The sequence below is a fragment of the Antrostomus carolinensis genome, unplaced genomic scaffold, assembly GCF_000700745.2.
Source record: "Antrostomus carolinensis isolate BGI_N321 unplaced genomic scaffold, ASM70074v2 scaffold16605, whole genome shotgun sequence".
In the NCBI taxonomy this organism is placed as follows: Eukaryota; Metazoa; Chordata; class Aves; order Caprimulgiformes; family Caprimulgidae; genus Antrostomus; species Antrostomus carolinensis.
Window position 1 is genome coordinate 2,436 of NW_010317276.1, and position 13,177 is coordinate 15,612.

Sequence of the window (13,177 nt, forward strand, 5' to 3'; positions counted from 1 at the left end):
ATCTATATACAAGTTCTTGAAACAGTACCAAATAATTTTCAGAAGACACCAATAAAAGCTAAGAAATTTCTCAGAAAGCAGTATTTTATAGGAATCCTGTTAAAGCTGACAAATAAAAAATTCCTGATGGAAAAAATTCCCAATTAACATTATTCTACCACTAGTACAATACGGATTGTTCTGCCACTCATGTGCATGCATGTGAACAGTGTGTAATAAACAGTTACACAGACTGGTTTTGCATTGCTTAAAATTATAAGCTATGAATATATTTATTTTCCTTTTTTTTCCTCTCATGTACTTCCAGAATAATTCTAATTATCCTTCAGATTTTATTCTTGTCAGAGGCGAATTGGGAATGACACTGAAGATAAATTCCTGTTTCTTATGCCATAGTCTTAGAAAAACCAGGACACAAGTAAAAGTGCCTAAATAAAGAGAATTCATATAGAGGGAAAGGTCTGAACTTCTGTCAAAATAATCTGAATAAAGGAGCAGCATCACTGATTATCTTGGCAGTGCAGAAATGCAGAAGATTTGTTTTCTAATAGAAAAGACATAAAGATTAAGAAAAATCTGCCTCGAATTCTCACTCACAATTACTCAGTTTCATTAATCAGAAATTTCAGGAATAAAATATAAGGTGGATCCACTTTTCTGATAGGTGCTACTGCAAAGTGTAGGTGGCCAGAGCTAACTTTAAAAAGCTATCTGAAAGTTTCAAATTCATGTGTCCTGGAGAACAATGAACATAGTTGAGCACAATATGCACCTCTCTGTATATCAGCTTTCCAATTTCATAAAGCTCCTTCTATAGAACGACTGGATGAAAAGCAAACGCAGTCAGAGAAATTAATGCACGCAGAGGAGACACATATTTTATGTATTTGGGTTCTTTGTAGACAATTTAAGCATTGTTTATAGATGCTAAGATTTTCTCTTAAAATAAACTTCCAGTCCTCTGGCTAGGGAAATGAATTTTGAACACAAGTGGCTGCATTCTGCACAATTTCCACTGTCTGACTCTCTCATACCTGCAAATCTCTTTCACATAGGACATTAAATAAATAAATAAATAAATAAATAATTTCTCTCCATCCTAATTAGCCCTGAAAACAAGCCTTTCCCCCTTCATGTGCTACAGCAGAAACTAAGGTTGATAAAGAATTCTGGGCAAAGGTGAAGGGTCCCTGCTAGGGGTGCATGTATAGTTTTAATGAGCTAATAATATGAGTGTCTTCAAGCAGAAACTGTTTTATCAGCTGGTTTCACTTCTAAAACACAGGATTAATTCTAACATTTCCACTCAATCCCTCTGCCTGTCCTGAGGTGCATTTATTGCAGTTACAAGGCAGCGACAAACAAGATTCATCAACATCTTTTGTGTCTCTGTTGTGCACTTGCAGAGCAGCGCAGACTCTAATTAGCACTGCGAGAGGAAAAGGTGACAGGACACGCTTTGACACCTGAAGGATCCTGGTTTGAAAGCAGTGACGTGCATTGCTGACCGTGAGGAGACAATTTTAAGACATTTCTCTTCAGTCCCACAGCACGAGGCTCGGCGGCAGCGTGAGGTGAATTAGCCTTCTCTCAAATGATTTTGTGAGTCTTCAATTGTCTTCTCTGCTCCTCTTAGAGTAGATTAAATTTCACTGAAAGTCATCTTCTGCCCTGTGAAAGGCACCCATAAGGCAGTCTGGGCTAATATCTTAGTGGTGAACTTTCCATGATGATATGTAATCTATACCACCTTTTTCCATTCAGACATACATGGGATATTCTTCTTCCTCACAGTTATAAAGCACCAGAGAGTGAAACAAATTTTAAAGGGTAGGGATAAAAGAAAATTCAATTTAAATAAAATTAGAAAGGGTCTCAATTTGATGCTATTGACATACTTTTTTGAAATAAGTTTTTTTTTAATTATTATTTTTTTAAATAAAGCACATATAGGCAGACTGATGTGGCCTTTTAGAGAAAAGAAATGAATTATTTGGATCACTTAGTTTCTCAGTGCTTTCTCCTTGCGTTGTTTTCACTTTTTACACCATGTATTCAAATCCAAGCTGAATTTTACCAGCTAGGATTTCACTGTAAGTACCCAAATGACCATGCCATTTCTACTCCAGGATCTATAGCTCAAAGCTATTTAGTTATCTAAAACCTCTTCAAGACAATTGGGAGTGAGCTGAAATACTGAGTTCACTCTTTTTTGGGGTGGTACAAGTTTCAGGTAGGCTTTGGATGCCCCAACTGAAAAGAGCATGTGAGTGAGAACTCATTATTCTTGCCCAGGAAGGGACACCCATTTTGGTAACTACTTGCCTTAGTTAAAAGAAAATCACTGAGCTCATCCTTTCATCTTGCATATATTCTTAAAAAAACCCCAAAATGGAATTCCTTGTCTTTCCTCCTGAAAACCAGCTCCTTGGACCTCACCCTATGCTAATTTATCTTGCAGAGCAATGTTCTGCACAGGGCACTAGTTCTGGTGGATTCTTGGCCCATGCTAAGTATGTGTTGACACCTGGGAGAGAGAACCCAGCACACAGCTATTATCCTTTTGATGCTCCCTAAGTGGAATGTTCTTTTGCATATTCCAAACCCAGTGCACTGTTTCCTGTGGTTTCAACATTAGATGGGGGTGGATTTCACGCTGCAATGATTTAAAATTAATTGTTGCCTGTTAAAGAGCCCTTTTTTGTCGAAGGCTTTGGGATTTCCTCAGTGCCTGTGACAGAGTCAGGCAGCTGAGTGTCTTCCTGGAAAAGGGATGAAGCTTTAATGGAGCACATGGGGATTGAAGCTGTTGCCATCCTGAGCCTGTGTATAAAAACCTTCTACTCCACACACATGTGAGGGGCAAGGGCATTTGCTGGCAGCACAGCTGAAGTTTGCAGCAGTTTGTTGTCATCTCTTGAGAAGACACAGTTGCTGCTGGAGTACTTGGGCGTCAGCTTTGGCGTTCTTAATTAAAGGTGGAATTTAACTGGAGTATGTAGTTGAAATGGTTACTCAAAATATTCACCAGAGGTGCGTGTTCTTCTGATCTGAATGAAGAGGGGAGAAGAAACAAGAGGAGATGGCAGTGCAGGAGGATGTGATGATGTCCCTGACCAGTGCTAGTGCAAAGTCCCCGATTCCCATCCTGTGCCACTCTACTGTGGTGTCACTTTTAGCTGATGTCATTTTCTGTGTACCTGGCAGACAGGCTAATGACAGGAAGTATGATTTCAGAATAACACACAGAATAAACAATCTGGTTAAGAAAATGCACTTTTTTTCCCTTCCAAGTCCTGTGTTAATGAATTTTTCCCTAGTATTTGACAGAACTATGCTTGTTATGACTGTCACTGTGCACATGATTTGCTGTATGCTTGTAAAAATGTCTAAAATAAAGAAGAACCATGGCTATTTCTCTACTAAAAGCCAAATTAAGTTTCTTTTCCTCACTGCTTCAATCAGTTCTTTGTAGAAAGTGTGCGGAAGGCCTGCAAGATAGCTAGGGTCATGTCACCCCTATTTTAAAGTAAAACTACAGAATGATCCTGGAATTAGAGAATGGGAGAATCTGGGTTTTAGGAGAACTCCCAGTTTAATCAGTTCATAGCCCCACACTGGGCACTCAGCTCTGCAACTCGCAGCCCTGGCTTTGTATCTGTACACTTCTTTTTGGGCAGCTTTTTCTTTTCTGTTTTATTTGCTTTACACCTGAAAAAAACATCAGTTACATGCTGAGTGTTACCACAGCATGGGCCACACTGGGGAAAAGAATTTAAACTGATAAACATTGTGAACAGCTTAAGAGAAGCCAGGGATAGGAAGCAGAGAGTTGCTCAGTGAGGGAAGACATCCCTTCCCTTATCTTTTCTCTTCCTAAATGACCCATCCTCAATTCAGAAGGAGATGTGGAAGTCTGCCAGGTGAAGGAACAAGGCACAGCCTGGAGGTGGAAAATGTGTTGAATTTGAACCACACTTAGAGAGAAGAACCCCTGACCTCGGTGAGAGACCGGGTGTGCAAGAACCGTGACAGCAGACTGCCTCACAAGAGTGTGCTTTGTCTGCTGCTGGTGGGCAGAAGAAACTTGCTTTGCTGGAGTTTCCTGTGCATCAGCAGTAGCTCAATAAGAAATGATGTGAGTGAGCTGTGTAGTAAGATAAGAAGCAATTGCAACTTAGGTTCATTGCTCTTCACAACTGACGTGCTTAACTGCCCAACTTTTATGAAAAGCTCAGTTTGTGACGTATGAAATGGTGTGATATCATCTTACTTCAAGTCGAAGTAGCCTGTGCCTAATCCTTCTGGGCCAGCTATGCATATTCCTTGTGCTTTTGGAGATCACTAACCTCCCTAGTTTTCACTTACTTAATTATCTCTCTTGATGTAGAATTTAAAAAGTTCCTGGACTGGTCTAGCCAGGTGTGGGGAAGCATGCTGGGAAATGGGATGACTCTTGCAGACAACAATGTAATAATTAAGGTATGTCATTTGCATTACAAACGACAGTAAGTCATGCCCCTGTAAGCTGGAGCCAAGCCACATTCCTCGTCTATTTGTTAGGAGTTTTCATACAGCCTGATTCCAACGTGATACTGCTCCAGATGAACCTGCTGCCTGGTGCCAGGGTTTGTGGAGCCGCATGCCAGACATTTTCCACCATGAAGAACAGAGCCTTTCTAAGAACTGTCCCACACTACACTATAGGGCACTTCTCCTCCTCTCCATGAGCAGTGATGTATATTCTGTAGGTTCTTTGGTGCAGCTCCATTGTATTGACAAGTCAAGCCAACAACTCGCTACACAAACCATTCCTTATCGCTGGGTTTCTTTCCCTGTGCTGTGAAGCTGGTGCTCAGGTGTCTTGAGAACCTGGGATGACTATCAGAGGCTGCAGGTGTTTACAGGAGGAGGTTGGCACCACTGTTTGTGATCACATTACTTACCTTGTGGTGTGGTTCTGGAGCAGCTTAAGCTGATCTTTGCCTGAGCTGCCTTGGCCTGCCCAACCTCCCACCATCTCCCTGCCCTTGTCATGTGTTTCCATCTCATCCCTTCCGCCAGTGTCTGCAGTTGTGTGGTCAGGTTGTGCTCAGACTTAGGACACTGGCACATCTTTATCCTGCCAGGCCTGAATCACAGCATGGTGGGGTTGGAAGGGACCTCAGGAGATCATCCAGTCCAACCCCCCTGCCAAAGCAGGTTCCCTACAGCAGGTCACACAGGAAAGTGTCCAGGTGGGTTTGAACATCTCCAGAGATGGAGACTCCACACCCTCCCTGGGCAGCCTGTCCCAGGGCTCCAACACCCTCACAGTGAAGAAGTTTTTCCTCATGTTTAAGCAGAACCTCCTGTGTTCCAGCTCGTGCCTGTCACCCCTTGTCCTATCACTGGCCACCACTGAAAAAGTCTGGCCCCATCCTCTTGACACCCACCCTTTAGATATTGATAAACACTGATCAGGTCCCCTGACTAGTTCCCTGATGTGCCCTCCCTGCCAGCACGAGGGAGAGGACAGGAAGAGGTTTTCTGAACCAAGCAGAACCACGTTACAGACTTGAAGCTTCAGCCAGAAGAGCTCAAGGCTGCTTCCCTAGGATGTTCATAACTCATCCTCGTCATTGCTTCTTTCCATTCTTTCCAAACGGTGCTGGAGCCAAAAAACATACTATCATGACAAAAAGAAACTTGGTTGGGTCTTGCTTTGTGTGGATAGACAGATGGGGTAGGTTAGAGAGGAAGCTCTCCTGAACATCTTGACTTTCTGCTTTGATTATTTCCCAGTGTCTTAATTTTAACTAGGTAGACAAATGACTTACCACATAAGGAGGCAAAGATATTTCAGGCATTTTTACCTTGGTCTTCTAGGGAAATGAGGTTTATTTCCTTTCATTACCTCTATACTTCCACATGCTCTACTTTTTAACCCAATTTCAGTTAAATCGGGAAAAGAAATACTGAAATCAAAGAGAGAAATTTTGTCCAAAAAAAAAAGATGGTCAAGAGGAGAAAAACAACATTATTACATAGTCCTTACTAGACAGCAGAGAAGCCACACAGAAGAAAGCCATTCTGAAGCCAAATGCAGAGCAAGTGCCTCAGGATGCATTTACACCTTATTAGGCATCAGAGGATCCCATCAGAGGGCAGGAAATAATAGGGAAAAACTCCTTCCATCTGCTTATGGATTTAGCTAATCTGCTAAATTCTGTATAAACCAGAAGTTGCTGCTTTTCCATATGAGGAACCTCACTGAACCTAAAAAAAGGGAGGATTTCTTTTAGTGCACTGGTAATTTGAATGGTTCTGGTTTGCTTTTTGTAAATTCATGTTTCCCTTGCTTGGAAGAATTATTGCTGTGTCACTGTATGACTTTTTATATGGCTGTGTTTGAACTTGTTTGGCTGGAAACCACAGTGAGAAAAGCAGTAAAAAGAGGTTTTGAAATGTAATTGTGTGGGCAACATGATCAAGAGACCTCACAAAAAAGGGATCAGCTCCTCTGGGACAGAGTGTTACCCAGGAGAGTCTCTTTCTGGGAAAAATAAACATCATTTCCCTCTTTCCTGCTCTTCAGAGTCAGATCTTTGCAAAAGATCCATGCATCTGCAGTCACCTATCACAGTGTCTTACCAAAGGTAGCAGTGTGGAAAAAAAAGCTTTCTCCATGCATCAGCAGTCACCCATCACAGTGTCTTACCAAAGGTAGCAGTGTGGTTTTTATTGCTGTTGTTGTTGGTTTGAGGTTTGTTTTTTTTTTAATCTTGAAGACTTATTTCTGTTTCTTCTCTGTGTGGGGAAAAGTATCTTAAAGCACATAGGCGAAAACTGCCTTAAAAGGTAGGAATTTCAGGCAAATTGTGTATTCTGAGTGAAGCTATACACATCTGATTAGGAATTGTGAAAAGTGTTCATGAATTCTTATTTCCCTTAGAGAAGAAGCTGGGAAAAGCAGCAGGAGCGGCTGCTGGAGAGGAGGCGAGGATGCCAGAGGGCTTTACATCCCACCATCCAAGATCTGCTTACAGCATCACGTTGGGAATGGATTCTGCTTACCTCAATGTTTTATTGCTGTGAAATCATCTGATCTTCTGCCCTACCACCTCTCTCTTTCACAATGGCTCTCAGCTCTCAGGTAAAAACTTCTTGGAAGCTGTTAGAACTAAAACAAACCCAGATGAGTTGTACTTTCTGCATTGTTTCAACTTGGGGAATTTGTTCCTAAAAAGAAATTGTGGAGAATTAATGAAAAGAATGGAAACATCTATATACAGTTTTGAACTTGAGAACGGCAGAAGTTACCTACCTGAGTTTTCTTGGCTCTTGTGCAAGTCTTTTTCAGCGAGGATTCAGAGAGCACGGCGCTGCCAGCATGCCTTCAGCTGCCCTGGTAGTCATAGAATCATAGAATGGTCTGGATTGGAAGGGACCTTAAAGCTCATCCAGTTCCAACCCCCCTGCCAGCAGCAGGGACACCTTCCACTAGACCAGGTTGCTCAAAGCCTCATCCAGCCTGGCCTTCAACACTTCCAGGGAGGGGGCATCCACAACTTCCTTGGGCAACCTTCCTAGTCGCTGCTCTGCTGCTGCATCTCCCTAAAGGATTTGGAAGAGGCTGATCCACCTTGCAGAAAGGTGAGTAACATGAAGCAGGGATGCTGACCTGCCAAGAACGTGGGCACTATGGTCATCCAATATTTTTTTCTCCTTTGTATAAAATCCACAGTGTTGTTTTTATATCTTGTTTTACACCAACATTTTCATGGAAAAAAAACAACCCACCTCCTTGTCCCACCCCAGCTCTCCATAATCCTTTGAAATATGTAGCTGAGAAAGTCTGGTTGAAAGTAGAAACTCTTGAGATAAGAATCGTGTAGCAGCACTCCAGGGTAATTATATTTCACACTTGATGAGTCCATTCTCTAGACCACAACCTAAATTGTATCATCATCCAGATGCAGGTAGTTTGTCCAGCTTGGGAGATGCACTCTTGTGGCAGACCCTTACTCTGCAGGAGAGACACAGGGCATGGGGCATATCGACTACTGCTGCCAGGGGCAGGGGTTTCCCATTTCTGAATTTTCTATGGAAAGTGGACAGTTTTTAAATAGAAAACTTTAGCTTGTTGAAAACCATGGGGGAAAACAAAAAAAGATGAGGGAGTAGGTCAGCTCAGGCTGTGTTTGGTAAGGAAGGGGAGAAAGAAGGTGAGGCTCAGATGCCTTAGACATTGCTTGTGGCATGTTCTCCCAAAATGAAGCTGATTCATATTTGGAAATTATTTGACTGCAGGCAGATAGTTTAGAACATTATGTATTATGCAGATTTCTACCTAATTTACTTGTCCAATTAGGTCATTAAAATGCCTCAAGTATTTGTGCCTTGGTTATATTTTGTAGCATTTTTAAGGAAAATTCACTCTTTTTCTTGCAGAAATCTTGTCCACAAGTTCTCTGCACCCTGGGGTTTCTGGATGAAGATGACTGAGGTGTGTACATAGGGCTGGGAGTTACTGATGCAGAGAAGACTGAAAGTGGAATTAATCAAAGGTTGTAGGAGGTGGTGGCTTCACTGGAGACTTTCCTGTGACATATTAATTGAGCTACATTTTTGTGGCTCCTTAACTCTGACACCGTATTTTTGCATGGACATTAAATTGCACCTGGTAGGAACTTTGGCAGCCTGCATCACCAAGTCTCAGGAGAAGCAGAGATATTTTTTTGAGATTCGAAATGAGAGAAGGCACTAATTATAAATAATTTTTGCTGATTGTCCTAAATAGTATTTCAGCCTTGTATGCTCCTCCCTACCTGCAGTTCTTCAGTCCTGACTTTGTACAGATTATCAAATTAATGCTGTCATGAGAGTGTGGTTCTGAGCCAGACGATGGTTGTCCTTGTTGCATCACACAAGAGAGCTTTGGCCAAGAGGAGTTTTTAGCAATAGTGGAGAAGGGCGGGGTATGGAGGACACACTCTGTAATTGAGGATCAAAGCTAATTGTTTCTGCTTCTCAATCTCTATAGGAGCTGTGGAGCTGTGAAAGCCAGAAGTGTTATGAAGCATCTCTCACCCGGACGTTCTGTCATCAGGGAGGAGTGAAGAGGTAAGTTCTGCTTTTTTTTACAAAATCCATTTGTTTTTTTGGTAAGAAAAGTCTTTCCTCAAAGTAGCTTGGCAATACACTTGATGCTCAGAGGCTTAAGTATAACCTAGATTTAGTAAAACTGCTTGTAATCTACAGAAATGTGGTGGATATAGTAAGAATATTGCTAAAAGCAGTTAATAATAATTCTTAACTAAAGAAGCAACATCTAGTTTATCTCACCTGTCAGGCAGAAAAGAGGTGGGGAAGCTATGGGAGTAAAATGGAAAAGGCAAGGCAAATTTTTTCTAAAAAGTTTAAGATGTGGCTTTTTTTTTTAGGATAAAATCCCCCTCTATACGGATCTGTAAAGCTGCATTTAATTTCCATGGAATAAGTGTTTTCCCACAGATCTCGACACCACAAATAGTTCTTAACTTTTCAATTAAGAAGTGGGAAATCAGAGTTTCTGGTTTGTCTCCTCTTACTTCCCAAATGACAGGAGGCACCAGTAACTGTAATAGTCCTTGTTTTCCCTTTACCTCTCCAGTACAGTATTCTGGTAACTATATAATGTAACACTCAATAATTATTAGCATTAATTTGAACATAAAGCTTTAAAATACATTTATATGTTTTCATTCTGGCAACAGATCAGTTCCAAACTCTGTTGCAGAAGAAGCTGGATAATCTGTATATAACTATATACAGATATTATTGATATTATATTTCCTTTTATTGTAGTTCTGGATGTGTGATATTCTGCATACTCCCAGTTTCCATTCCAGCAGCAACTGAAGCATAAGACACAAAATTCAATCTGCAGTAGCAGAAATCAAGTTTTTAGCCAAATTCTGTGTCAAAATCCACGAGTGGTGAAGGAGAGAACTTTTGTTTTGAAGTGCTTTTTGCATTAAGCTGCTTCAACAGCCTTCAATAATCCAGTGCAAGGTGGTTATGAAAGTAGAGTTTGGCTTGGAGAACAGAATTGCAACAATTACTGGGTTCTGGAAATCAAAGAGATCTTATGGAGCCTCCTGGGTAGGTAATGGTGCCCAGTACACACAGTGGTCAAAACTGGACTGTCACGTTCAGAACTGAACGTAGGAAAGGAAAAAGGAATCCAAATGAAGCCTCTGATGGGCCGGGGTAAAAGAATGAGTCATGAAAAAACCAGATTCATAGTCTGTTACTATCTAATCATCTTTTATGCTTTCAAATGTTTTTGCCATGTTGGAATTTTAGATTTTTTTGAGTTTTTAAAACATCATTTACTAAAAAATTGGGCAGTATGAGCAAACTGAGCAGCATGGAGTTCCTGCCCATGTGATGTTTTTATATATTTTTTGCCTTTATTTTTTTTGTAAGGTTTCTATTTCTACTAACCATCCTTTATTGTAACAGGGGAGGCTTTCAGAAGCAGCACGGAGTTGAAGATGGATATTAAGAGCATGAAGAACTATCTGTATTGGCTGTACTGCCAGTTTGAACTCATCACCTGCAGCTATCTCATGGAGCCCTGGGAAAAAGTCCTCTTCTACACTTTCAACATTGCTATGGTAGTGATGGTGTTGTACGCTGGATACATCTTTGTCCCTCTCCACCTTAGCACGGCTTTTCAATTCTTCTTGCACTTGTTTGGAAACCAACATGAAAATACTGTTTCTATTGTGAAGTAACCCTGGCAACCTGACGCTGAAGAAGTGTTTTTCTGAACGCTCTGTGTTTGTTTAGAAACAGGTTTGGGGTGTGTGCAAACACTGATTTATTCTGCAGTGTCTCTTCATGTTCTTCTCTTTATTCTGGGAACTCTCTGACAGCAAATTATTTTGCTGCAACAATTTCAATCAGTCTCTGGTTTTTTATCGTTTGACTGACTGCTTCTTAAACAGCTTTTCAGGTTTTTTTTGAAGACTAGCTGGAGTTAGGAAGCTGGGTTTGGTACAGAAACAACTGTGCTGCATTATTTTTGTTATTCCAGGGAGAGCTGCTTGCTTATGGAGAGTTTTCATCTTGAGAAATTATATGGCATACACTGGTTCTCGTCTGCGATAGCTTTGCTGGCAGAAGAGATGTGTACATGGAAAGGTTTTGCACGACACTATACAGCTGTAAGCTGCTTCTCTAAGCTTGGTATGTATGTATTTATAGAATGATTTTGTTATTTATTTAGTTATTTAATTACTTTTCTGGTTCATCATCATTAAGCAAATAATACAGTTGATTTATTAAAAATGGGGGGGGATTTATTCCCATTAAAATTTATAATAAAATTCTCATTTTCTTGGACTTTACAAAAAAAAGAAGATCATTTTTGGTTTACTTTTAGAAGACTGATAAAGCTTGTGTTATCATATACAAAACACAAAACTACGGATTCAGTTGTGGTAGGGACATTTCAGTTGAAAAAGAAGAAAAAAACCTACCTAAAATATAATGTCTTTCCTTTTGTCCTCAACTCCTTTATTTTACCTCCTTTTATACTTTACCTGTTGAGCAGTGTCTGAAACATGAACTCTTGAGACTGCAGGCTGTGTAACTAATGTGCTGGACACCCTGGAATTGGCTCTGTTTCAAAGTCTTGTGGTTTTTTTAAGCTTCAGCCTCAGAAACACAAGATTCCTGTGCTGCTGGCTCGCTACAGCGGACCCTGACCAGAGCTGGCCAGGGATGAAGTTCCAAGACAATTAACTTGGCAACTAGAATCGGTGTTCTGTGTCATCCCAGGAGGAGAACAGAGGAGTAGCAGTGTGCACACAGGGTAACAGAAATGCAGCTTGGCTCCCTCCCACACCTAAGTGAGTTTTCTTAGATCTTTCCAGCACCAAAGATGCTCCTAGAATGTCCTCTTGCTTCAAGAGAAGAGGATGTTGTTAGCATGTGGCAATCAAATGACTTATGAAATGAGATCTGGTCATAGATGAAATAAAGTGCAGACATTAATTATGTTACTTGTCATCTTAACAGGAGATTCAGTTATTTTCCCAATTTGTAATGAGGGGTAAATAAGAGAGGATATGAAAATGGTTTGGGAAAATGAGGACAGCTGAGCTGAAACTTACAACTCTATTGACAGTACCAGAGTCATCTCTAAATTTGTAAAATAAAATCTTCTATTTAATGCTTTCAGATTAGAATCCAATTAGAATCACAGAATCCCAGACTGGTTTGAGTTGGGAGGGACCTTCAAGCTCATCCAGTCCCAACCCCCCTGACATCAGCAGGGACACCTTCCACTAGACCAGGTTGCTCAAAGCCTCATCCAACCTGGCCTTCAACACTTCCAGGGAGGAGCAGCCACAGCTTCTCTGGCCAACCTGTTCCACTGTCTGACCATCCTCACACCAAAGAATTTCTTCCTAATATCTCATCTAAACCTCCCCTCTTCCAGTTTAGAGCCATTTCCCCTTGTTCTGTCATTAACTGCCCTTATAAAATTGTATGTTTTATTCAAGTAATATAATGGCTAAAGCAGTAAATACCTCACATTTGCTCCTAGCACCTTTCATGCTCAGTATTGATGTTTAGGCACAGAAGAGGGACACACAGTATTTTAATTATGCCAATTACTAAACTATTTACAAAGACAATAATTTTGTTTCAAAACTGTCTGTATATCATGCAGAAAAGTCAATGGAGTATTTTGCATGGTACGTGCTGGAGAGACATGCCCATATGGCATTGGGTAAGCAAGCCACCATAGCTATGTTCACCCTAAATTACAGCAGGAGACTATACACATACATCCAAACTATTTGTGGACGTGAAGGAATCTGACATCGGGCTGCAGAAGCAGGAACTCTTACCCTGGGCATGTTTTTGTTTATTGCCACCTTTCCCTGTTTCTCCAGTGCAAACCCACTTGGTGTTTGTTGTGGTTGCCTGAAGTGCCTGGTGCCTCTTGTGCAACAGCTGCTGTAGGATTGTGTCTGTCAAGCTGCCCTGTGACAACAATGTCATTTCAGCTCTTCTCGTTGTTCTGCAGCAGCAAAGATCCCAGCTCAGCTCCGTGTATCAGAGAGCGAGGAAAGCACCAAAAAGCAGTTGGAAAAACCCCAATTTTTTGATTAATTTTACTCATTACAATCTTTTC

General features: G+C 41.0%; 1 protein-coding gene across 1 annotated transcript; it reads left to right on the forward strand.

Moving 5' to 3' along the window:
- The first annotated feature begins 10,520 nt into the window (after window positions 1-10,520).
- Window positions 10,521-10,763, forward strand: LOC104525394 (serine palmitoyltransferase small subunit B). Its single transcript, XM_010168541.1, has one exon. It carries the CDS (start codon window positions 10,521-10,523, stop codon window positions 10,761-10,763), a length of 243 nt encoding a protein of 80 aa, XP_010166843.1.
- Window positions 10,764-13,177: the final 2,414 nt, after the last annotated feature.